General features: G+C 46.0%; 1 protein-coding gene across 2 annotated transcripts in view; it reads left to right on the top strand.

The window, feature by feature from the left end:
* The window catches only part of VPS35L (VPS35 endosomal protein sorting factor like), a 116991-nt gene extending 90302 nt beyond the window's left edge, over positions 1-26689 (top strand). For both annotated transcript variants that reach the window (XM_081131616.1, XM_081131615.1), the window contains 5 exons: positions 3406-3545; positions 12997-13162; positions 18054-18172; positions 25561-25707; positions 26186-26689. In XM_081131616.1, coding sequence (XP_080987742.1) covers positions 3406-3545; positions 12997-13162; positions 18054-18172; positions 25561-25707; positions 26186-26284 — 671 coding nt within the window. In that variant the 3' untranslated portion in view covers positions 26285-26689. The remainder of the gene's footprint in view (positions 1-3405; positions 3546-12996; positions 13163-18053; positions 18173-25560; positions 25708-26185) is intronic.
* Positions 26690-26965: the final 276 nt, after the last annotated feature.

Below are 26965 nucleotides of genomic sequence, written 5' to 3'. Positions count from 1 at the left end.
CCCTAGGACAGGATACCTGCCCTGAGCTGCTTTTAGTTAAGATGGGGGGTTTATTATTATTATTTTTTAATCTTTATTGATTTCAGAGAGAGGAAGGGAGAGGGGGAGAGAGAGAGAAGCATCAATGATGAGAGAGTCATTGATCGGCTGCCTCCTGCACGCCCCTGACTGGGGATCGAGCCCGCAACCCGGGCATGTGCCCTGACCAGGAATCGAACCCCGATCGCCTGGATCCTAGGTCGACGCTCAACCGCTGAGCCACGCCGGCCCGGCTAGTTAAGATGTTTCAATTGCAGACCATCCTTTGGGTTACTTCAGGCCTCTGAGTTTGTACGGCCACCGTGCAGGCCTCCCTGAGCGTGTCAGGTTTAGTGTGTGGCCCCTTTTCATCCACAGATACATTCAATTATTGAGTGCTTTTTTGTTTACATTTTTTTACATGGGATGTGGAAAAGAAACCTGGTTGTCCTGTGAAACCTCAGAAGACTCAGGGGGAGGGAGGAGTAGCATAGGGATGTATATGCTTTCCCCCAGTGGGACAAGGTAATGAGTCTTCATGGTTTGGAACCTGATTTCTCCTCTTTCTGTAGGTCTTTTTAATTTTTTTTAATTTTTAAATTACAGTTGACATTCAATATTATATTAGTTTTAGGTGTACAGCATAGTGATTAGACACCATATAACTTATAAAGTGATGCCCCCGGTAAGTCTAGTACCCACCTAGCACCGATATTATTGACTATATGCTGTCCTTTACATCCCTCTGACTATTTTGTAACTGCAAATTTGTACTTCTTAATCCCTTTAACTTTTTCACCCAGCCCCTCAATCCCCCCACCCTCAGTCCCCTCGTCCCCTCTGGCAACCATCAGTCTGATCTCTGTATCTATGAATTTGTTTTGTTTTGTTTATTTTGATTTTAGATTCCACATATAAGTGAAATCATATGGTATTTGTCTTTGTCTGACTTGCTTTATTTAGCATAAACCTCTTGTTCCATGCATGTTGTTGCAGCTGGTTAAGATTTCATTCTTTTTACAGCTGAGTAATATTCCATTGTATATCTGTACCACAGCTTGAGTATTATTATTATTATTATTTAATTCTCAGCCGAGGATAGTTTTTCCATTGCTTTTTCGGAGAGCAAAACTGGCTAGGGCTGTACCACAGCTTTTTTATCTGCTTGTATATTGATGGACATTTAGGTTGCTTCCATATCCTGGCTATTGTATATGAAATGTCTTTCTTTGTCTCTTATTATAGCCTTTATCTCAAAGTCCATTTTGTTTGATATAAGTATTGCTACCCCAGCTTTTTTTCATTTTCATTTGCCTGAAATACCTTTTTTCATCTCTTCAATTTTGGTCTGGGTGTGTCTTTCGATCCAGAGTCTCTGGTAGACAGCGTAAGTAAGGGTTTTTGTTTTGTTACCCATTCAGCCACCCTCTGTGTTTTGATTGGTAGTTATTGATAGGTACATAGTTATTGTCATTTTATTATTTGTATTTTTATCTTTTTTCTTTTTTTCTTTTTAAGGAAGTCCCTTTAACATTTCTTGAAATACTGGTTTGGTGGTGATAAACTCCTTTAGCTTTTTCTTGTCTGGTCTGGGATATGTAGGTCTTTTTAAAAAAACACACATATCGAACCTATTTTATCTTGAATTGCCTTGTGTGGCTTTTAATAGCCATAAAAGAAATTGTTATGTGATATTGACATGATTATTCTGAACTCTAAACTAGGAGGAAAAGCTGTTTTCATATGTAGTAGGATTTGAGTTCTAAGTACTAAAATGAAATTGAGAAGTCTCCCAGACTAGATTTTATACATGGGCAGTTTTCTTTCTATCATCAGAAGACTTTCTATCAGAAAAGACATATAAAATCTTTTCCCAGATGCCCTATATTTAAACTCTTTCGTCCCAACGAGATTGAGAGCAGCTGCTTCATGTCCCCCTAGACCAGAGCGCACACGGCCCATAACAGGAGGAGATTAACGTGGGTACTTTGTTCTCATCGCCACACTCGTGCCAGCTTTGCCCCACTTTCTCCCTTGTGCGCAGTGTCCGGGGGAGCGCCTGTCATGAATTTGCTTAGGGGAATGTGGTAAAGCTGTGACTGTGGGGCTGCAGAGACAGGCTGGGAAGGAAGCTTCCAAAGCAGAGGCGAGCAGCTACGTGCAGGAAGCTCTTTCCATGCTGTGCTGTTTCCTTGGAGGAAGGAAGAGAAGGCAGAGCCTGCTCCCCAGCTGCACGCACTTGCTCCTCTTGTGCGCAGGCCTTTGCCGCAGAGGACAGGCGCTGCTGCATTTGCCCCCCTGCTCTGCTGGACGGGGTCCCGTTTTCATTTCAAATGCTACCTAACCAGCGCCGTGTTCTCTTGACATCGCTGAAGCCCTTTTGGGCTGGAAGTATATTTGGACCATACAAATGTTTGGTCTTGTCAGGCAGTTTAAAATTTCATTTGTTGGGTCAGTGTTTTGTCTGTTTTGACCTTGACACTTTTTCTCACAGTTAATACCTTGGCAGTTGTACAAGGAGCCCTCCGTCTTTGTCTCACCCCCCTACCTCCAGTCCTTCTGTCTCTCCCCGTGCATTTCTCCCTGTCTCCATCCCCCCACTGCTCCCTCACTCCCATCTTCTACGCTTTCCATCCCTCTTTCTCGCTTTCTTTCCCCTCCCTTCCTTCCTTTCACCCTTTGAAGTCTTTGTTTTATAGACTATTTCATAGTTTTAAAAATATCTTCATTTCTTGGGCGTTTCTCTGGAACTATTACCTAGTCAGAAGTCTCTAAAGCTCTGTGTGTGTGTGTGTGTGTGTGTGTGGTGCACATTCCTTCAGACATTTCGATTGTTGTTTCTTTAACAAATGTGTGCACTAGAGTAGGTGCAGATGGATCAGAGTTTGAGCCGCGCTCCCGCACCAGTGCTCGCGCCTCCTGCACACACCGATGTGGAAGCAACCACTTCTCTTGCACCTTGGTTCCCGTCTGTGAAGTGGGCCCTATTCCCATACCTTCCCCATGTGGTCAATGGGAGGGTCAATGAAACAATCCAGGTTGAGCCCTCAGCCCACGTGACTATGATTTCTAGGCTTTCTGTAAAAATTTGCCACTTGCTTTTTTCGCTTAATAGTCTTAAGCCAGTCTGACTGAGGTTCTTTGACCAAATTTCTCAAAGAAGGAAAAAGAGAAGAAGGGAGAGTTGGGAGGCAACAGTGGTGCCCTCTCAACCTGGAATATTCTACCAAGTCAGTTATGGTTTGCAGAATCCTTTTCTGGGACCTGCCTGCTGTACTGGGCCAACTTCCATGTGACTCTCAGGACTGGCCTCCAGGCTGTGAAGGAAAAGGCAGACCCTGCACTCCTTCAGAGTTTTCATGCCCGGACTTTTTTTCTGTCTTGCAGCTGATGCCTTTTTCAAAGCCGCAATAAGCCTCATTCCAGAAGTCCCAAAGATGATTAATATTGATGGGAAGATGCGGCCGTCGGAACCATTCCTTCTGGAGTTCCTCTGCAATTTCTTCTCTACTTTACTAATAGTTCCGGTACGTTTCCCTGGGAGAGCTGTAGGCCATGTCTTTCCCTGACCTGCGCATACACTTAGGCCGTCTTAGCCCTAAAAGTGCAGGGGTGTTCTCTGTCTGTTGGTTTTGTAGTCGGATATTTGAATTTGTATTGTCCACTCATTCTGTGTCCTAAAAGCATTAGTTGAGGCTCTCCGTATGGTCAAGGGGGTGTCACTTTGTGATTTAGGGGTCTCAGGCATCAGGACCAAGATGCCTAGGATAGACTCCCAGGTCCCCTCCTCCGCACTCTGCAGTCTTGGGTAATTATGTAATATACTGGGCTGTAGTTTATTTGTCTGTAAAATAGGAAAAGTAATAAGAGTATCTACATTTAAGTGTCATTGAGGTTCTTAGATGAGTGAATATGCATACGTGCTTAAGACAGTGACTTGGCACACGGTAGGCACTAAAAAGCGGGATGGTAATATTCTCTTGGTGGCAAGTACTAGAAACAAAACCACGATGGTGGAGGTCAGAGAGGATGCTGTCGGAAGGATGCTGGGGTTTCGTGTGGAATGTAAGAGATAAGCAGTTAGGCTTGGGCTGGAAAGAATCAGGGCACCCCCACCCCCAGGACAAGCACAAGGACGCTCATCCTAGCAGGGGCTCTTAACCACAGGTCCAGCTGCTGCCTGGGAGTCTGGCAGGGTGGCCATGAATTTAGATGAGAGAAAAAAATGATACCTTTGTTTTTACAAACCTCAGTGAAATGTAGCCTTTCGGCCTGGCCAGCATGGCTTAGCAGTTGAGCATTGACCTATGATCCAGGAGATTGCAGTTCAGTTCCCAGTCACAGCACAGGCCTGGGTTGCGGGCTCGATCCCCAGCTGGGGGTGTGCAGGAGGCAGCTGATCAGTGACTCTCTTTGATGTTTCTACATCTCTCCTTTTCCCTTCCTCTCTCTCAGATCAATAATAATACATTAAAAAAAAAAAAAATAGCCTTTCGCTCCATTATGAATTATAGGCAACGAGCTAGTGTTCATCACAGTAACTGGGACTTTGCCACTAACAGAAATCGCCAGTATGCCCTGGCCCTGGTGGCTCAGTTGATTGGACCATTGTCCCGTGCACAAAAGGGTTGTGGGTTCAGTTCTGGGTCAGGACACATACCCAGGTTGTGGGTTCAATCCCTGGCCTGTGCACATGTGTGAGGCAACCAGCTGATGTTTCTTTTCTTACATCGATACCTCTGTCTCTCCCTCTTGCTTGCTCTTTCTCTCAACAATGAAAAATATCCTCGGGTGAGTAAATAAATAAATAAATATCACCAGTCTGTTCATATCATAGTCCAGGTGTGGAAGATAGGTCAGAAGATTGACTATGTGCTTCCTTCCCTAAAAAGCACTGAAGTTGTTAGTCCTGTCGTTAAGTCTGTTATTTAAATGTATTCACCAAAGAGTTGTATTACAAGGTAACAATTATACTGAATATAACAACTGTTTTGATCACTGTATTTTAGTGTAATTGGTTTTCTTTGTAGTCTTACGTATTTTATTTTCTGCATGGTATTCTGGGAAGCCCATTAGCCTCACCAGGCTGTGACAGGGTCCAGGCACAGAATGGGCGGGCTCTTGGTGGAGCCAGATGTGCGCAGGAATCGGGGATGCTTGTTAACATGTAGGTTCTTGGGGCCCTCTCCCAGAGAGTGGCAGTCTGAACCATCCTTTTTGAAAGCTCCCTCATCAGTTCAGGTCGTCCTAGAATCACTTTGAGAAACACCCCCTGGACTTGGGCCATGGAAGTAACTCAGCTCCCATGGGGACAGAGTTCCTTTCTGGTGATGAGAATGTTCTCAAGTTGGTGGTGATGGCTGTGCAGCTGATGCCTGTACGAGCAAGCACTGAGTGTGTGTTTTAAATGGGCGAATTACTGGGTGTGTGAGGCATCTCAGAGAAGCTGAGGAGAGAGTGACTCAGCTCCCACAGCTCTTCCAGTGCAGACCCGAAGATTTCTGGAGAAAGGATGGGAGGCTGGGCTTCATGTTTTCAGATCTCCTTCTTAGTACTTTATAATCAATTTCTCTCTGTTTTCGATAGTTTAGTTACTAATTTATCAAGTGAGGGGACAAAGAAATCAGGGTTTCTAAGGGGGAACTTGGTCAGTGTCACTGTGCATTGACTTTCGGGGAGGCATTTCCTTCTGCAGATGAGGCCTCCCTCCCTCCCTCCCTCCCTCCCTCCCTCCCTCCCTCCCTCCCTCCCTTCGTTTTTCTCCTCACCCAAAGGAGTTTTTCCGACTGCTTTTCAGAGAGTGGAAGGGGGTGGGGGGAAATAGAGAGAGAAACGTCAGTGTGAGAGAGACACATCAATTGGTTGCCTCCCGCACACACCCCGACTGGAGTCAGGTATCGAGCCTGCAACTGAGGTACATGCCCCTGTCTGGAATCAAACTCTGGACCCTTCAGTCCGCAGGCAGATGCGCTAACTATTGAGTCAAACCTGCCAGGGCATGAGGTTTTCTTTATGTTAAAAATCCTCAGAGCTCTGATGAAAAGCCTTGTGCTTAGAGTCAGAAACTTGCATTTGGTCTTGACCCAGTGACTCCAAGGCCTTATGGCCTTGGGAAGATCTTGTAACTCCTCAAAGCCTCAGTGTCACCTTTCTAAAATGTCATCACTGGTGGGGCTGCTTTGAGTGCTGACTGCAGTCATAGACATGAAAGCCCATTGTGAGCCAGCTCTGTCCAGTCATAGACTGGTGACCAGGGGGTGGAATCCAGCATGTACACAAGCTTGCTGGCCACATAATAAAGGAAACATTTGGAATGAATGACTGAATGACCCATATTTAAAAATTGATAGATCACAGAAAAACCCAGATTTTTGGTTCCTCTTAAAAAGTCATATCTTGCCATGTGGGACCCCTGTTCCCTGACCTGGCCAATTGACCACAGCTGGGAAGCAGCTGCCCCGCTTGGGGTAGTGGTGGTGTGTGTGGGGGAGTGGGGGTTGTGTACTTTCTCCGGTTCCCCTGGGCACCTCCAGACCCACTCAGCCCATTTTTGTTATCTACCTGGCCCCTTAGGCATTCATGGAAATGCCCCCTGGTCTCAACAGGTCTTCTGGTTCTGCTATCAACTCTTGTGCTCTTGCTGGGGTTTGCTAAATAGCTCCACTTTGGGACTTCTTACTACAGTTGACCCTTGAACAACCCAGGTTTTGAACTTCCAGGTTACACTTTTCCACGGATTTTTTCAATAAATATACAGTTGGTCCTCTGCCCAAGTTTTGCATCTGCAGATTCAGCCAAGTGTGCATTGAAGACTATTTTTGATCCACTGTTGGAAATGCAGGGATGCAGAGAGCCAGCTGTATGTGTTGTTATATAAGGGACTTGAGCATCAATGGATTTTTGTATCCTTGGGGGTCCTGGAACCAATACCCCGTGGATACTGAGGGATTACTTTTGGGAAGTCAGAGTTATATGCAGATTTAACTCTGTGCTTCGCTAAAGCCCTTTGTCAATATTCAGTTCTAGGAATCCTCCCCCAAGCCCTACAAGCCCTACAAGGTGGGAACTGTTGAACCTTTCCCACTTAAGGAAACCTAGAGCTGGAGAAGCCATGCAGCTCGTGCGAGGTTGTACAGCCAGTAAGCAGCAGAGCTGGGATTTGAACCCAGGTCTGCGCTACTCCAGAGCCTGTCCTGCAGGATCTGAGGAATGTTTGCAGTGGGCCTCATTTACTCAGCGTCTTTGCGCCTTAGCACCCAGCATCCCTCCCGTGATGCAGCATCTGTAACTGCTGGTAGGCTTTGCGGGTTCTGGGGATGTGCAGCCTGAATAGTCAGGGCTGAGTGCTGCATGAGCTCAGAGGCCCAGATGGACCACATGTGAGCCACGTCTGCTATGAGTAGGTTTAGCTTGAAGACAACTCCCATATCTTTTATTTGGTTCAAATTGTTACCTTTCATATAACAGCTTTTTAAATTAAAAAAAAAAATTGTTATTGAAGGACAGTTAACATGAGATTTACTCTCTTAACAAATACATTTTTAAGTACACCGTACATATTGGATCTAGGTGCAATGTACTGCAGATCCAGAACTTACCTTGCTTAATCGAAACTTGAAGCTCATTGATCAGTAACTCCCCATTTCCTCCTCCCAGCCTCACCTTTGGCAACCACAATTCCACTCTTTGATTCTATGAACTATTTTACATGCTTTATATAAGTGGAATCATGCCATTTTTGTCTTTCTGTGATTGGCTTATTTCACTTAGCTTAATGTCTTCAAGGTTCATTTATGTTGTCACATGTGACAGCAGTTTCCTTCTTTTTAAGGCTGAATAGAATTCCATTGTATTCCACGTTTTTTATCCATTTATTTATCAGTGGGCGTTTAGGTTATTTCCACATCTTAGTGATTGTAAATAGTACAGTAATGAACATAGGAGTAGAAATGTCTCTGTGAGATCCTGATTTCAGTTATTTTGGATGAGTACTCAGATTGCTGAGTCATAAGGTAGTTCCAGTTTTAATTTTGTGAGGAACTTCCATACTGTTCGCCTCAGTGGCCGCACCGTTTTGCATTCCCAACAACAGTGCGCAAGACTTTTTAAAGGATGGGTTGAAAACCTGTGATTAATTTTATTTGTTGAGGAAAGAAATTGAATCATTTTATTTATTATGATTATTTCCTTTTTTTAACTTCATTTTTATTGTTGACATTATTACAGATGTTCCCATTTCCCCCCCTTTGCCACCTCCACCCGTCTCCCACCACCTTCCCTCTGGCCCTCACCACACTGCTCTCTGTGCCTAGGGGTTATGCATGTATGCTCTTTGGTTAATCTCTTCACCTTCTTCCATCCAGTCCCCCCTCCTCCGCCCTCCATACCCTCTGACAGCTGTCAGTCTGTTCTATGCATCCATGCCTCTGGTTCTATTTTGTTGGTCAGTTTACTTTGTTCATTACATTTCACATACAGCTAAAATCATATGGTATTTGTCTTTCTATAGCTGGCTTATTTCACTTAGCATAATACTTTTCTTTATGTATTTGGGAAATTAACCCCTTATCAGATGTATCATTGGAAAATATATTCGCCCATACAGTGTGTCCCTTTTTCATTTTGTTGATAGTTTCTTTGCTGAGCAGAGCTTTTTAGTTTGGGGTTGTCCCATTTGTTTATTTTCTCCTTTGTTTCCCTTGCCCTAGAAAATATATTGGTAAAAATATTGGTACAAGAGATGTCTGAGATTTTATTGCCTATGTTTTCTTCTAGAATTTTTATGGTTTCACAACTTACATTTAAGTCTTTTATCCATTTTGAGTTTATGCTTGTGTGTGGTTAAGTTGGTGATCTAGTTTCATTTTTCTGCATGTACCTGTCATATTTTTCCAACACCATTTATTGAAGAGACTGTCTTTACTCCATTGTGTGCTCTTTCCTCCTTTGTCAAGTATTAATTGACCATACAGGTGTGGGTTTATTTCTGGTCTCTCTGTAAATCCAGTTTGGGGCCGGGAGCAAGTAGGCACAGCTTTGAGCTATTCTGCAGCCATCTTTGAGTCAAAATTGAAGTCATTTTAGCCCAAATGAAATACCTGGCCTACTTAATTCCTATTTATAAATGCAGAAGTAAACATTCCCTAGGACGCCGTCCCTCCTCAGCTCTGCCATGGTGTTAGTAGCAGTTAGCTTCTTGGTGGACTGCAGAACAGCCTTCTCTATATAATTGAACTAATGCAGTTTTTTAACAACATTGAGTAGGACAGGGAAAGTAGAATTGATTGAACGAGTTCAGTGCTACTGCTTCAGAGGCCTAATTTCAATTCAGTTGAAATTTGTAGGCAATGGAAGTGTTACTACCATGCGTTTCCTTGCTCTGATCACCCAGGGCACAGCAGGGAAATGTCTTTTCTTATGCTCGTGAAAAGATCCAACTGCAGCATAGTCTAACGTCCAGGTGCTATGCTTCATTCCTCCCACCTGTCTGCAAACATTTGTTCTGGATATTGAGGAGTGAACAGAGAAACTGTCCTCCTCAACAGACAGACACTAAGAAAATAAATACTTCACCACAACTGTATAAAGTGCTGTGAACTACAAGGACAGTCAGCCTCCAATTTGCAGGGCGTGGGTCAGGGCCGTGCCCTGAGAATGTCCACTTGAGCTGAGATCCAAAGGAAGCCTAGTAGTTAAGTGCAGAGGGAAAGGAGAGGGCATCTGGGCAGAGGGAACAGCGTGGGTAAAGGCCTCGAGATGGAAGGGGCACTGCATTGGCGGGACCAGAAGAGAGCTGCGGCAACTAGTGCATGGGGCAGCTAGAGGGCCGCGAGGGCTCGAGCTGCAGGACTGATAGGCGGGCTGCGCAGGGGCAGGCAGCTCCGTAGAGGGTCAGCTGGTCCCCGACAGCCTCTCAGCCTGCCCTCGTGCCCTTTCATTTCCCCCAGTGCCCCTCTTGCCCTTACAGCTCTTTCTCCCCCACCCCCAGCCTTTTTTCTGGCTTCTTTTCTAAAGATCTTTATTATTTATTTAACCAACACTTACATACCTCTTACAATGGGCAAGCCAGCAGTTCACAAGTACTCCAAATGCCTATTATTGCTCCCATTTCACAGAAGCAGACCTCACTGGCACAGAGAGGTGAAGCGGCTCTCCCAGAGTCACCAGCCAGTAAGTGGCCAAGACAGAATTCAAAGGCAGGATGTCTGTGCTCCGTCTATCTTCTCTACCTCTCATCAAGCTCTCCTGGGAAGTCGTCAGTTTCAGGGTATTCTCTCTTCTCCCAAGGACATTTAATAGAAGTATTCCCACATAGTAGGAACCCAAAGGGGTATTGCCAGTGTGGAAGCCAAGCCCCGTCTGTGCAGCTGAGAGGGAGGTTTGAGTCCCTTCCAGCGGCCCCTTGGGAGCCTCCTTGTAAGCATGTGTTTATTACGCCAGAGAGGCATCCTTGGCAAGGACACCGGGGGGACCTTTCCCACTCAGACTGCCAACTGAATCCAGGAACTCTTTTAACTTTAAAAATAAATAAATAAATAAATAAAAATTCAGCCCTAGCCAGTTTGGCTCAGTAGTTGAGTGTCAGCCCGCTCACTGAGGGTCTGGGTTCGATTCCGACCAAGGCTACGTACCTCAGTTGCAGACTCAATCTCCAGCCCTGGTCAGGGTATGAGTGGGAGGCACCAATTGATGTGTCTCTCTCACATCGACGTCTCCCTGCCCCCCCCTTGCTGAAAAGCAATGGAAAAAATATCCTCTGGTGAGGATTAAAAAATAAAAATTAAAAAATCTGTGTTTGCCTTACTTCAGTTGCTGGCACTGAGCCATCAAAGTCTATTTTCTTTAAAAAGTATTATAGCCATGGAAGCATGGATGTCACATGGAAAATGTTCTTATCCAGAAGGTTGGAAATAATCTCTCCTCTCCTCGATTGTGAGCAAAAGCTCAAGGGAATGGCTTAACTACAAACCTTCCCGTTTTCATCCCCCTTCTTCCACTTTTTGAAGGTGTGTTGGTCTCCCTCAATAATTATGGCGAATTGTGTTGAAATTTAGTTACTGGAACATTCAGATTGTTGTCTCTTTCCAAGGCGGATCCTTAAATGAAATGTATTTTTGAACATCCACGTGGCAGAACAATATAGGCCGGTAGGAGCAGCTGTCGGCAGGTGCCAGCTGAGGCGGACGCTGCGCTCAGAAGGCAGACCGCGGTCTGAGGCGGCGCTTTTGAAGTCACGCGTACTCTTTCTCGCCAGTGCCACACGAGCAGTTCCTGTAGGTGTCCATAGCTTCCAAGGCATCGCACACCCTCCGCCCTCACGCGCACCCGTTGGAAGCGTTACTGCTCTGGATACACACGTTGACTTTGCTGGTTGTTAATGCCCACCCACCTCGGTTATAGCACTTCTCATACTCCAGGCCTGTGTTCCAAATAGCTGACTCTTGCCCAGCCAGTGTGGCTCAATGGTTGAGCACCAACCCGTGCCTCAAGAGGTCGCAGGTTTGATTCCCGGTCAGGGCACACACCGAGGTTGCAGGTTTGATTACTGGTCAGAGCGTGTACGGGAGGCAGCCCATTGATGTTTCTTTCCCTCCCCTTCGCCTCTCTCTAAAATAAAAAGAGGAATTAATGAACATATCGTCAGGTGAGGCTTAAAAAAAGAGAAAGGAGGAAGATCAGGGGAGGCCTAGTTGAGGAGCTAACATGTAAGGTGAGATCTAAAGGCTGTCATGGAGTCAGTCCGGTCTTGATAAAATCTTGCGGTTAAAGATTCCGGCAGAGGGAACGGTAGGGCCTGAGGGCAGAGCGTGAGCTGTCCCTCCCCCCCCATAGCATCCTTTCGTCTTACCCGTCGGGGTACTGCATCACCTGGACTTCCTTCCACCTTCCAACTCATTCAGCCAGGGGGAGGCACCAGCGGCACATCGGACGGCAGGACTGAGGCTGTGGTATTTGCAGTCTCTCGGCCATGGTTAGGCGATAGCTGGGTTCCTGCACCCACGGCCACAGCTCTCGCAGGCTGCCTCTTCCAGCTGCAGGTGCTGAACGGTCCGGTAGTGTTGCCCAAGGGTGGTGACGGCTTCCTGCAATAGCCAGGCCCTGGGTGCCTCCCTAGTTCCCTTCATGCTGCCCATGTCTTTATAAATAATCCTCACTAAACAATCCTCATTAACCCTTCGAGTGTGCCCTGTGTCCTTGCAGGACCCTGAGTGATCCAGCTGGTCCCAGGAGTCTTAAAGGGATGGCTAGAGTGAGTGAGGGGAAGGCGCACCAGTGGGTTGGCGAGGCGTTGGTGGCAGGAGCGGGACATGTACTCTCAGTGGGAGAAGTCTCTGGAGAGGGCTAAGCAGGGGAGCCACATGATCGAATATACCTTTTTGGAACTGAACTGAAGCAGCAACTTTTTTGCTTCCCGACACTTTTTTGATTCAGGTTAGCATCTGAGAAACACTGGTTGTTATAAGCTCTGCGACTGTCTCTTGGGTTTTTCTCCTCCCGAGAGTCCTCAGTTTAGCTGGTGATGTTGTTGACCGCCCTACCTAGTGAGGCTATTTTTAGTCAGTGCCTCGAGGTGACAGCGATCATTGGGAGCCCTACACGAGGTAGGTGGTTCTGTTGCTCATCTGCTCCGAGATCTGCAATCTTGTTTTTGTAGCTGGAGGAACAGGACTTTTTCCTGTTCCGTATGTGAGAAACGGATTGTAATTTTGGAGACAGGCCATTAAGCTGACAGGTAACTTTGCTTTCTCGTATCTGGGACAAAAACAGGGAAGTTCTCAGAGTGTGTCTGCACAGACTGCAGTGTGCTGATGAGTGGGATGAATGGCATTTTATCGTTTCCTCTTTATGGTTTAGCCATACCTGGTACTTAAAATTCTCCACAGCTGCTAAAGGGAGGGACCTGGGTTTCCATCTTGATTTTTTTTTTTTCTCCTGCTCATATCTAGGAATGTTTATCCTTCTATGATTCTCCACTAGGATCATCCTGAACATGGGGTCCTGTTTCTTGTTCGAGAACTTCTCAACGTGATCCAGGACTATACCTGGGAGGACAACAGTGATGATAAAATCCGCATCTACACCTATGTCCTGCACCTCCTATCGGCCATGAGTCAGGAGACCTACCTCTACCACGTAGACAAAGGTAGCCAGGGCCCCTCCCACCACTCTGCACTCTGCTTGAATTTCATGGAAGTCAAGTAAAATGTCTTCATTTTCTTTCATTTAATCTGCCTTATGTCTTGCCTATTATGAACTTCTAGTTCAAGGTCTCACTCAATTTGCCCATGTAAGAATTACCTGGGGGCAGTGCTTAAGAATACAGATTCCTGAGCCCCACCTGCCCATTCTAAATTAGAATCCCCAGGAAGAGACCTGAGGATCTGTATCTTTAACAAGCATCCAAGGTCCAAGATTTGATAGTCAGATGAATTCAGAGAATCCCACTTTTGGGTCAGTGCTGTCTTTGGTGTTCTACAGAAAAACCTAGAATGGTGGTTAAGTGTACATGTGCATGAGCTTCATCCCAGGCCACGGTCTCAGGCAGGCCTCTGGTCTGGGTATTTTTACCCATTATTTCAAGTGATGCTGAGGCTCAGCAAGCCCCTAGATCAAATGCTCGGGAGGAAGGAGATTGCCTTGGGTGGCCCCCATGTACTACCAGCCATTCTGAACTTGCTGCTACAAGTTTGGGAGCAGCCTCATGTCCTGTACATAACATGGGGACAGTTCCAATTCCAGACCTCTGCTCTCTGAGCCCAAGCATCCTCCTGCTTGTCAGACCCTCAGTTCTAATTCTTGGTTTCCAAAAAAAAAAAAAAAGGCCCTATTGTTAAAAGTGCTCTGGGCAGTAATTGTATACTTTAGAGTTTAAGCAACTGTCTCTCCATTTGGAGGTTTCAGGGAACAAATTTGCAGTGGTAAGGGATGTGGCCTTCTGCCATCTCTCAGAGGATTCCTCTAGTTGGGACTCGGAGGCTGATGGTAAAGACGTAACTCAGGGAGATGGGTTAATACAGGTGATGACAGCTGCCCCGACCTGAGCTCCTCCTGCGTGTCAGGCACCTCACCAGCCTCCAGGGGCCGCTTTCTCCTTTAATCCTCAGAGTTGCCATGAAGACAGGCACTCAGTTCCCATTTTACATGCCATCAGGGTGAGACTGGGAAGAGCATGGTTTCCCAGCCACGTGGTTTCAGGGACTTGGGGCCAGTCAGTGATGGGAATGGAACTCACACTCAGAGCTATGGGGCATATATTATGCTGTCTCCTTGATTACAAAATAAAAATGTTTTAATTAAGTGTAACATAACATACATACCACAAACTATAAAGCTCAGTGAATGATCACAAAGTGGACACACCCAGGCAACCACCACCCCATATCAAGAAATTGAGTATTACCAGTTCCCCAGAAGTGCCCACATTTCCTTCTGATCAGCACCACCACTTTCCTCTCCAAATGTACACTGTTCTCCTGACCTCTAGCATTACTGATTTGTTTGCCAGTTTGACTTTTATGTAAGTGAACTCATTTAGCAAACATCATTTGGTGTCTGGCCTCTTTTGCTCAGTTTTATGTCTCTGAGAGTCTTCTGAGCTGGAACTGCAGCTCATGCTTTCACACTGCTGTATACTGTTCCATTGTGTGAGTATCCCAGAATTCATTCATTCCCTTATGCGTGAACATTTTTATGCTTCCAGTTCCAGTTCTGGGCTCTTATGAGCAGTGCTGCTATGAAAGTTTCTGAATATGTGATTCTTGGTGTACATTTGTGTTGGCTACATCCCTAGCGGTGGAAATGCTGGCTCATAGGATTTGCTTATGCTCAGCTTTGGTAGATACTGTGTCAGTTTTCCAGAATGGTTATACCAATTGACACTCCCATGGGCAGGAATGAGCATTCCCTTGGTGTGGCCAGTCTTTGTTATTTGGGATATTCTGACGAGTATAATTTGTATTTCTCTGATGGTAATGAGGTTGAACACATTTTCCTATATTTGTTGGCATTTTTATTTCCTCTTTTGTGATGAGCATGTTGAGGACTCTGAACAGTAACTTGAGGTCTAGTCACTCACATGGGAGGTGGGTCTGTGACCCAAAGGCCCTGTGAGAGGAGCAAGCTCTCTCCTCTCCAGTTGACCTTCTGTCTCAACCACACAGCTAGGAGTTTGAGAGGCAGGAGTCTAGTTTTTTGGCTTTTAGAGATGGACATGAAAGGATGGCTTTTCTTTTCCTTCCTCTTGGCCCAGCTGTGTTTGCTTTGGATGCACATTGTGACTTGACAGTTGTCTCAGTAGGAGACAGTCCTGGGGCTGTGGAGGCTTTCCAGGGGTGGTGAGTTCCCTTTCCCCACCCCTTTCTTACTCTAGGAAGCCTTTTAGACAGCATCGACACAACTTAGGACTTCTGAAAAACTGGGGTCAGGTATTTTTTGCATTTATGAAGGATGGCTTGGCTGCTTCCTTTCCAGATTAATAAAAATAGAATGTCTTGAAATTATCTAGAGCCAGAACTCCAGTGCTTCCGTGCGAGAGTGCGCGTGTTTGATGTGGAAGGGAAGGTTTGTGTACTGACTGTGCAGATAGAGCACACCCAGGGGAAGAGTGCCATCCAGGACGCCGCTGTGCAGCCAGCGTAGCCCTCACTCCTTCACACCACCTGCCGGACCCTTGAAGCAAACAGATGCAGAGATCGTGGGCTGTTTTCAGTGGTAGGGATATAATTTCTCCCAGGTCTGGACTCGCAGGCTCACTCTATAGAGCCTGACCAGCTTCTTCCTAATTCTCAAAGTCACCCCTCTTCCCTCCCTCCTGTCACCACCAAGTGTTAACACAGACACTTGTTTCCCCGCTCCTGACCCCTTTGTTCACTTTCTCTGGTAAATTCAGTGCAGATCTTGCTAATTCCAGAATTCCACCGTAAGCCTAGATTTAAGGATCCTGTAACCCCTGTACCACCCCTCCTGACACTCAGTACACGCTATTTCAATTGCTGTTTGCTCGCCTGCATCTCCTAAACAGACTGTGAGCTCTGAGAGGGTAGGGACCAGGCTAGCTTGTCCCAGGCATACCTCTGGCCCCTCTGGTCAGGAAGCCTGCACCTTGGCTAATTGACCATGGTGCTCTTAGACCTTCTCTCTTCTCCACTGTTGGGCTAATCAGAAGGAGAGTAGATTCCAAGCTGGAGCAAGACTGGGAATTTATGCCAGGAACTAGTCTCGTCCTTGGCAGGGACATGAGAAATGCCGTCACTAGCTGCAGTCTTGCTGCTCTGCAAAATGAGGTAGTAAGAGGCTGAGTAAAAGGCTTTCACTTTATACGAGAACAACTGCTCTCCTCACATGGTGGGTAGCTGCAACAGATGCCAGAGTGGTCTTAGAGATCCTGGGACAGACTGTCAGCACCCAGGGCCTTTTCCTACCAATCTAGTGTTGGAGGAGTTGTTCAAAGCAAATAGCCCAGACAGCATTTCCTGGAAGGGCCCGCAGACAAATGCTTCAGACCTGGATTAGAGATCCCTGCAGACAGATGCTGGGGAGCACCGAGACTTACTGTGCTCTCTACTTCCTGGCTGTGCGTGTGCACCCTGCTTACAGATGGGTATGTGTGTGCATGTGCATTATAGGGCAAGCAAGTGGGAAGGTGGGCCCAGAAGAATCAAAATGGCATCAGCTGTTACTGTAGGGCAGAGAGGGGTCCCCAGTGTGCTGTTTTCCAGCTTCCTACAGCCTTGACTTTCAAGAGCATAGCAAAGTCTATTTCTGCAGAGGAGCCAAACTGAACTCAGTTTATTAAAACTGACCCTGCACCATAAAGTGGATTAGTGCCATGTGCTCGTGGCCACATGTACACGGCCACCCTCTCTGGAGGCACCAGCATGGCCACTAGTTTATCAGAGGTCACCACACCTGGGACAGTGGCCCAAATTTTAGGCCTCTGCCAGATCAGAAGCAGCAGAGAGCTGCCACTACCCCTTCCCTCTTCTTGACCATGAGGCGCCTGCTGCAGGTGCTGCCAGGGTTTCTGTACACGGGCAACCTGTGGGCCCTCCGCTGAATGGGGCTCCTGAGAGCATTGCCTGTTTATTTCAGTTGGAACTGGCAGTGCTCGACCGTGCCCCAGTTGTGAGAAGTGGGGGAGTAAGCTCCCATAGCGTGGAGGGAAAGAACTGGCTCTGCAAGGCAGGGTTGTGGTTTCCTTATGGATCCTAACTTCACAGCAGCCCTGCCCAGCCTCCACCTCCAGACAAAGAAAGGAAAGAAAACTGAAGCGCCACAGCAGGCACCAGTTAAACACATTCTGGTCCACCATGCCACAGAGCACTGCTCAGCTGTTAAACCAAGCAGCAGATCTGCATATGCTGACACAGAAACTGCGCCCCCTGCCTCCTTCCTTACCCAGCGGTCAGCCGATAGGAAGGAGGAAGGGAGGGGGTCCAGCTCAGGCGGATCATTCTCCAGGTAGTGGTTGTCACAGGAGGTGCCCAAGCAGAGTGGGACACTTTTTGGCAAGAGGCATTTTTAAAGGGATTCAAGTTCACCAGTAGACATACAGACCTTTAGGGTTGGTCTGAGGGGGTTTGAGGGGTGACGGGGAGGCAGCTGGGTGTAGTAGTAAACAGCTTAGGCTTCAGAATGGGACATCCTGGGACATCCTCTAGGACCACCTCTGAGCCTGTTTCCCCATCTGTCAAAGGGAGATGTTAATATCACCTCTCTCACATGCTGGTCATGAGGACTTACAGTAACATGTTGAAAGTATTTAGCTCAGTGCCTGGTATATGGGAAGCACTCAGCATTGGCCACTGCTCTGATGGTCACCGTAATTCCTGATGTCCCCTTCCACACCCTGGTCTCTGGCTCCAAATGTCCAGAAGGGGAGGTATTTTCTCTGATTCAGAAGGCTGCAAGCCCAGTGGGAAGGTTTGGCCACCCCCATTTGCCCTGCTGTGGTTCCCCGCCATCTGTTGCCCCGGGCTGCCTCTCCCTGGCCAGGATGGCCTCAGTAAGGTCTCTGCTCGGGTTTGTTTCCTCAGTCGACTCCAACGACAACCTCTATGGGGGAGATTCCAAGTTTCTGGCTGAAAACAACAAGCTGTGCGAGACAGTGATGGCCCAGATCCTGGAGCATCTGAGGGCCCTGGCCAAGGACGAGGTAGGTGCCCTGCTGCTCGCTCGCTCTAAAGGCACAAGTTTCTGGGGTGGTTGGGTGTCGGCTCATTCTGGAAAGGAGGCTTTCACTTGAGTACTGTGTTCACGTGCAGGCCCTGGAGCCTTCGCTCCTGCCCCGTGCTGGCAGTGTGCCTCCCCAGGCTGCCCTGCCGTCCGCTGCATCCCCGGGCCCCTATTGCCCAGTGACAGCCGCCATAACGCCGGAGCACAGTGCATCCCTCGCGTGGTTGTGGTGATGCTGGTGAACCAAACCTGCTGCGCCACCCATCGTGTAAAAATCCTGTGTACTGTGTTCTTACTGCACCTTCTCTGTGTTCAGATATGTTTAGATCCCTAAATACTCATCCTTGTGTTATAGTGCGCAGCGTTCAGTACCTTACATGCTGCACGGCTCGCAGCCGAGGTGAGGGGCAGGCTCTCATCCAGGCGAGTCAGTGTGCTCTGATGTCACACACGGACACAGTCCCCTAACGCGGCATTTCTCAGAAGGCAGCCCGTTGTGAAGACACGGCTGTGCCTGGTCTCTTCCCTAGTTATGCCGGCCGTGGCTTCCACGTTTGCAGCTTCAGTGCAAACATATGGCTGACAGATGGATCCCAGAGGCCCTGTGTCAGCGTTGGCTGAGCTGCTTGGTCGCTCAGACACTGTGTTGAGGCAGATTCCTGTTGTGTGGTCAAGGTGGAAGGAGGTTGGTAGTGCCCAGAAGTCAAAGCCAGTGCCTGCCGTTTCTCAGTGTCCCTCCTGTGGTCCGCCGGTGCCTGTCATCCTGGCCTTGCTCACTGATGCGAGCTGCCGCCTGGAGCTCTGAGCGCCTGTCAGGCCGTTCCTCGGTGCTCCCTGGCAGGCCCTGCTTTTCCTCACTGTCCTCCCCGGTTCCCTTTCCGACTCAAGATGGATGTCAGACAGCTCAGTCCTCAGTGGCCTTCCAGCCCTCCCCTTCCTTCTGGAGCCCTCCGCCCCTTCCTGGAGTCTCTCATTCCTACACTGCCCCCCCTCCCCCAGTCAAACCCTTTGAAGATGAAATAAGATCAAAACTGGATTTTAATTCTTTCTCATTTCCAGAACTATATAAAATACCAGTGTTGCCCCTTAACCCCTTTCCCACCCCACCAAAGCATTACAGAGCTGTGGGTGGACATAGGTATGTCATACATATTTGGCCTGGGTTCCCATTTTCCTGCAGTATTCAAACAGGTACTGGAGCAGGGGATTTTTCTTCTGGGCTTTATTCCCTGGTGGCCTCTGCCAAGGTCAGGGGCACTGTCCAAAGGACCAGCCTTGAGGTTAGCAGTCCCGAGGGCAGAGGAAAAGTACAGAGCCAGTGTGTCCTGGGCCCTGAGTGCCTCAGCGCCCTCTCTCCAGAGGGGAAGGGTATGTGGTGTGTCCCGCCGACCCTGGAGACAGTGCATGGAGGGCACTTGGCTGTCAGTGCAAGTGGCAGCATTAAAACCCCAATTTCTTCAGGAACTGACTTATCAAACCCTGAGTATTAGAAGAGGCAGCCTCTTCCCCAACCGAAAGGCCTTTTTTAGACACTCGCAAACTCTCCTTGAGGGTTAAAGACCTAGTTTTTCTTTGTCTTTGCTCAGGTGGTTTTCAGAAGAGCCCTTTCTACCTACAGGAAAAGTGGAGTGTCCTTGGCCTTCAGCCTGCACTTGTTACACTAATTAGGTCCCCTTCTGCTCCCTGTCATGGAAAATTCTTGGCACTATTCCCTGATCCTGGCTCTGGCCCCAGCTTCTAGCCAGGGACCTCGTAGAACAGGGCTGTGAGTTTCGCACTCAAGGAGTTTTGCCACATGGTTTGGAAACACACTTTTCACTGAAGCAGCAGGCTAGATAGAACCGGAGGTGGCAGCCACAGCGTAAATGACCACAGCCTAGGACCTTCAAGCTCACAAGATAAGGCCCAGAACCCTAAAATTTGGAACTATTTTCATGTAGCATCAGCCTCTTTCTCTTGGGGAGGGGCACTGATGGTGGCAAAGGCTGCCACAGGATTCTAATAGAATAGCAAAGCCGGATTGTTTCCGAGGACCATTTGAACTCACAAAAATAAATGCCAGGGGTGTGCACTTAAAATGTCTGTCAATATGCACATGTTTAATAGGAAAATACAGTGAACCGAGCTGAATGGAACATGTCATACTCCATTGACCAGTTGTGTGAAATTCACAGGCGACAGTGTGGCAGGGGGCTCAGAGTGAGACACCCTGGAGCCTGGTGCCCTACAGGAGTCAGTCAGGTTTCTCTCCACCCTGTGGGGAGCGAAGCTTTGTGCCATTGGAAACTCCAGTGCTGATGCTGGTCCTGAGTCTCTCATCCCAGTGCTGGCCCAGCCCTGCTTCCCAGATTGTCCTCTGGGTCCATGTAAAGGAGCCAGCCCTGTTTTAACTCCAAGCTTTGTGAACTTGTTTGCTTGGGTGTGGTGAAACTGGGAACCACGCCAGATCCTTAGCGCTTCCTGGAATTGCAGTTCTCATAGGAAAAGCATGAAAAGCAGCTCTTTTCTATGTAAAGCCTCTGTGGAGAGGAGGGGCTCAGGGACCCAATTTGGTTCTTATCGGGATTGTAGCTATGGTCTTTGCGCATTGGCTGGCATGCCTTCTCATCCTCACACCCATCTCTCACTTCATTTTTCAGACATGGGAATTGCGATTTCTAGGGTAAAATGCTTATTGAGAAGGTACGAAATAGAGAAATAGTTGAGAGATTGCCTTCCTTGTTTGAGTTTTTAAAAGTCTCTCCCACTTCAGTGCAATGTAGATGAAGGGCCTCTCTCAGAGGGAGACGCTTTCATTGGATTTGAAATAGGATTTTTTTTAGCTTGGTCCTGTAGATCCAAGCAGAAAATGGGGCCTTCCTGGTCTCCAGGTGGCGGACAATGGCCAGTTTAAAAGGTGAACACAGTGGGCTGGAACCTGCTGAATGCTCATCTGTGCCCAGGTTCTATCTGTTTAAACGCAGGGCCCAGAGCAGGCCATTGCCACTCAGTTCTTGAGTCTGTGCCAGGTAAGGTGCCTGTGAGCCTGGGCCTGCACTGCGTCCCCCACTCCATGACAGTAATGCTGCTCAGCTGGTTCCGTGACTGTCACCTGGCCCAGGCCCCTGCCAAGGCAGGCTCAGTTTAGGGGGCCAGAGGGGCCTGGGTCTCTTCACTCAGCCACCTCATCCAGCTGTTTGAAGTTGCTGCTTGTGCTGTTTTCTCCACTAAAATACTTTATTATATATTTTTCCAATTAGAATTGGCATATGGTATTATATTAGTTTCAGGTGTACAATGTAATGGTTAGACATTTATATAACTTACGAAGTGATGACCCTTGTGGTAAGTGTAGTTCCCATCTGACACCATACATGGATGGTTATTATTTTATTATTGACTATATTCCCTATGCTGTACTTTACAGCCTGTGACTATTTTGTAACTACCAATAATGTACTTCTTAATCCCTTCACCTTTTTCACCCAGCCCCCCCTCCCATCTGTTGGTTCTCTATATCTGTCTTTTTTTTTTTTTTTTAATACAAATATTTTTAAAATTGGTATTTAAAGAGAGGAAGGGGAAGAGAGAAACATCAGTTGATTGCCTCCCGGGAATTGAACCCTCTATCTAGGTATGCGCCCTGACGGGGAATTGGAAATCAAACCTGTCACCTTTCGTATGGAACAATGCTCCAACCGAGCGAACCACATTGCCCCGGGCTCTGTATCTGAGTCTTTTTCTGTTTTGTTTGTTCATTTGTTTTTTAGATTTCACATATAATTGAAATCATATGGTATTTCTTTCTGACTTATTTCACTCAGCATAACACTCTGGAGGTCCATCTGTATTGTCACAAGTGGTAAAATTTCATTCTTTTTTGTGGCCAAATAATATTCCATTTTATATATGCACCAACTCTTCTTTATCCACTGGTTTATTGATGGGCACTTGGGTTGCTTCTGTATTTGGCTATTGTAAATAACACTGCAGTGAACATAGGAGTGAATATATCTTTTTGAATTAGTACCCAGAAGTGGGATTGCTGCATCATACAGTAGTTGTATTCTTAATTTTCTGAGGAACCTCCATACTGTTTTCCATAGTGCCTGCACCAATTTGCAATCCCACCAGTGGTGCACAAGGGTTCCCTTTTCTCCACATCCTTACTACCACTTCATTGTTGATTTATTGATGATAGTCACTGTTACAGATGTGAGGAGATACCTCATTGTGGTTTAAGTTTTCATTTCTCTGATGAGTAATAACATTGAGCATCTTTGTCTCTTGGCCATCTCAGTATCCTCTAGAGAAATGTGTATTCACGTCCTCCGCCCATTTTTTTAATGGATTGTTTGTGGGGTTTTTTGGTGTTAAGTTGTATGAGTTCTTTATAAATTGTTTTTTCTTTTTTTTTTATCCTCAGGATATTTTTCCCATTGCTTTTCATAGAGAGAGGAAGAGAGAGAGAAACAGAAACAGAAACATCTATGTGAGAGAGACACATTGATTGGTTGCCTCCTGCATGCACTCTGACCTGGGTCAGGGATTGAGCCTGCAACTGAGGCACGTGCCCTTGGGTGGAATTGAACCTGGGACCCTTCAGTCTGCGGGCTGGCACTCTAACCAGACCAAACCAGCCAGGGCTTTATAAATTTTGGATATTAACCTGTTATTGGATGTATCATTGAAGAATATTTTCTCCCATTCAGTAGGTTGTCTTTTTGTTCTGTTGATGGTTTCCTTTGCTGTGCAAAAACTTTTTTAGTTTGATGTAGTCCCAGCTGTTTATTTTTTTCTCGTTTCCCTTGCCTAAGGAGACATATCCATTAAAAAAATGTTACTAAGAGTAATGTCAAAGAGTTTACTGCCTATGGTCCTTCTAATCAGAGATTTGTGGTTTCAGGTCATATTTAGGGTATCCCCCAAAAATGTATACACACTTTGAATAACTGTAAAGGCAGTGTTTATTAAAATACATTTCATTTTCAAAATTGAGCTATCAACCAAAAAAGACCCCGAATAGCTGCAGCAATCTTGAGAAAGAAAAACAAAGTTGGAGGGATCACAATACCAGATATCAAGCCACTGCAATCAAAACAGCCTGTTACTGGCACAAGAACAGGCTTATAGATCAGTGGAACAGAACGGAGAACCCAGAAATCGACCCAAGCCATTATGCTCAATTAATATTTGACAAAGGAAGCAAGAGCATATAATGAAGTAAAAACAGAAAATAAATTGTGTTGGGAAAATTGGACAGGTACATGCAAAAAACTGAAACTAGACCACCAACTTAACCATACACAAGAAAAATAAACTCAAAATGGATAAAAGACTTAAATGTAAGTCTTGAAACCATAAAAATCCTAGAAGAAAATGTAGGCAACAAAATATCAGACATCTCTCGTAGCAGAATTTTCACTGATACTACACCTAGGGCAAGAGAAACAAAGGAAAAAAATAGGTGGCACTACATCAAAATAAATAGTTTCTACATCAAAATGAAAAGGGAACCCCCTGTATGGAAGACTATATTTGCCAATGATACATCTGATAAGGGGTTAATTTCCAAAATACATAAAGTACTCATACAACTTAACAAAAGGAAGACAATCCAATTAAAAAGTGGGCAAAAAATAAAAATAAAAAAAAAATGGGCACACACAAATGGCCATTAGACATATGAAAAAATGCTCAATGTCACTAAGCATCAGAGATGCAAATTAAAACCACAATAAGGTACCACATCACACCTGCCAGAATGGCTACCATCAATAAATCAACAAACAAGTGTTGGCCAGGATGTGTAGAAAAGGGAACCATAGTACATTGCTGGTGGAAATGCAGACTGGTGAAAACAGTGTGTAGTTTCCTCAAAGAATTAAAAATGGAACTGCCATTTGACCCAGTGATCCCACTTCTGAGAATATATCCTAAGAAGCCCAAAACACCAATCAGAAAGAATATATGTGCCCTTATGTTCATAGCAGGGTTATTTACAATAGTTAGGATCTGGAAACAGCCCCAGTGCCCATCAGTAGTTGAATGGATAAAAAAAAGGTGGTACATTTACACAATGGAATACTCCACAGCTGTAAAAAAGGATCTCGTACCCTTTGAGACAACATGGAAGGACCTGGAAAGTATTATGCTAAGCAAAATTAGCCAGTCAGTGAAAGATATCACATGATCTTACATGTGGAATCTAATGAACAAAATAGATCCAGAGACATGGAAGTCTGCAACAGACTGACGATTCTTGGGGGGTGTGGAGGATTAATCAAAGAACTTATATCCATATATACATAACCCATGGACACAGACAATAGTGTGCTGAAGGTTTGGGGAGGGTGCAGGAGTGGGGATGAGAGAGTCAATGGGGAAAAAGGGGGACATCTGTAATACTTCCAAGAACGAAGATACATTTTTAAAAAATTGAGCTATCAGCTGTTAAAATGTATATATTTTGGGGGGACACCCTGTATTTGTCTTTAATCCACTTTGAGCTTATTCTTGTATATGGTATAAGAAAACGGTCTCCTTTTGTTTCATGTATCTCGTTTTCCCAACACCATTTATTGAAGAAACAGTCTTTACCCCATTGTATATTCTTGCCTCCTTTGTCATATTGACCACATAGGTGTGTTTAGTTCTGGGCTCTCTATTCTGTTCCATTGGTCTGTTTTTATGCCAGTACCATGCTGTTTTGATTCCTATGGACTTGTAGTATAGTTTTTATCAGGTAGTGTGATACCTCCAACTTTGACTGCTATGGCTATTCAGAGTCTTTTTGGGGTCTCATATAAATTTAGGGGTTATTTGTTCTAGTCTGTGAAAAACGTCACTGGTATCATGATAGGAACTGCACTGACTCTATAGGTTGCTTTGGGAGGCATATTAATCCTTCCCATCCATGAACATGGTGCATCCTTCCATTTATGTGTCTTCCTCAGTTTCTTTCTTCAGTGTCTTATAGTTTTCTGAGTACATGTCCTTCACCTCTGTGGTTAAATTTATTCATAGGTATTTTATTCTTTTTGGTACAAATTTTATATCCTGCTTCTTTACTGAATTCACTTATCAGCTCTAATAGTTTCTTGGTGGGATCTTTAGGGTTCTCTCTGTACAATCATGTCATCTGCAAATAATAGTTTTACTTCTTTTCCAAAGCTGAAGGGCTTACGTTTATCCTCTCATTCAATCCCCACTTACCCTAAGCTGGTATTTCATTCCTTTCTCACAGATGCAGAAGCTGGGACTCAGGAGGTTAAGCGGTTTGCCCTGCAGAAGATCATGATAGAGCTGGTATTTGAACCCAGGCCAGCATCACCACTGGGCCTGGCCCAAGCCCCAGTGCCAGACATTAACTTCTCTCTTCTGTTTCAGGCCCTGAAGCGCCAGAGCTTGTTGGGTCTTTCCTTCTTTAACAGCATCTTGGCCCATGGGGACCTGCGCAACAACAGGCTCAACCAGCTCTCTGTCAACCTGTGGCACCTGGCACAGAGACATGGCTATGCGGACACCAGGACCATGGTGAGACTCTCAGAGGGCCCCTTGCCACATCCGTAAAGCCCAGGGGTTGTGGCTGGCTCCACAAGCCCACTGGCCAGAGCACAGCTGGCGTCAGCACAGCATCAGGGCCTGGGGATCAAATAGCCCTACTTCCCCTTCTCGAAAGGTGCCAGGCCCAAGATTCCCACAGGGTCATTTTCTTGCTCTGCAAAATATAACAGTAGTGAAAGTTTATCCCCGCTGAATAAAAACTACACATATTAAAAGATCAGTCATTCCTGTTAACATCCAAATTGACTTTAAGGGCAATTGGTAATCTAAGATGTTTTAGTTAAAGATTTTGCTTGTTTCTTCCCATCCCTTATTCTCCAAAGACTTCACCTATTCTCTCCTAAGAAAAAAGCAGAAAGCCACAGTGTGGCTGACATGCTGCAGCCTTGGCTCCAAGGGTAGAGAATTATGGACCAGAAAGGAGATTGGCCCTTCTTTTTCCTCCTAGGTGAAAACTCTGGAATACATCAAGAAGCGAAGCAGACAACCAGATATGGCTCATCTGACCGAGCTGGCCCTCAGGCTTCCTTTGCAAACAAGGACCTGACCCTGGGGCCTGTCTCCAAGGCCTGAACCCAGGGGCTCTGGTGCCAAATCCAGAAAAGACCTTTTTATTTTTTTACACATATACAACTGGTTTAAGCTCTGGCCTCTACCCAGATTCTCACACTGAAGAAGTGGAATTGTAAGAGCATTAAAATCCAGTCTTGTTCACTGAGCAGCAGAATATAAGTAACATCTTTCTTTCTGGTGGGTGTCTTTCTTTTTTAATTCGAAAGAGAACCTTAAAAGAGCCACTGTTTCCTCTCCCTAATGTGAGCCTGGAATTAAATGTTGCCTAAACCACCTTGGGGGATTTATAAAAGGCAGGCTCAATTTTTTTCTATCAAAAAGAACCTCTTGATTGGATTTCAAACACATTCTGTCATGGAATAAACCTCCTGAAGGAATATTTATGTTCCTGGCTGTTCATTTAATTACCCCTGATTCTCTTCATCCAGAAAGAGACTGTGTCTAAACGTATTGCCTGGTGTGCTTTGCAGGCATAATTCTAAGGAGCATGTGATTCTGTCTACTTTTTACCACCAGTCTCATGGAATCTGACCTTGTATTACCACTGATGAGCTTCCACTGACACTTTATTTTGAATCAGTAAGAGTATTAACGCTGATCGGTTGCTGAAGAGGATGCATCAGCATTGTAGATTAAAGGCACCCCCCAAACTATT

The sequence above is a fragment of the Miniopterus schreibersii genome, assembly GCF_964146895.1.
Source record: "Miniopterus schreibersii genome assembly, chromosome: 3".
Taxonomy (NCBI): domain Eukaryota; kingdom Metazoa; phylum Chordata; class Mammalia; order Chiroptera; family Miniopteridae; genus Miniopterus; species Miniopterus schreibersii.
This window is presented reverse-complemented; position numbering and strand designations above follow the sequence as displayed.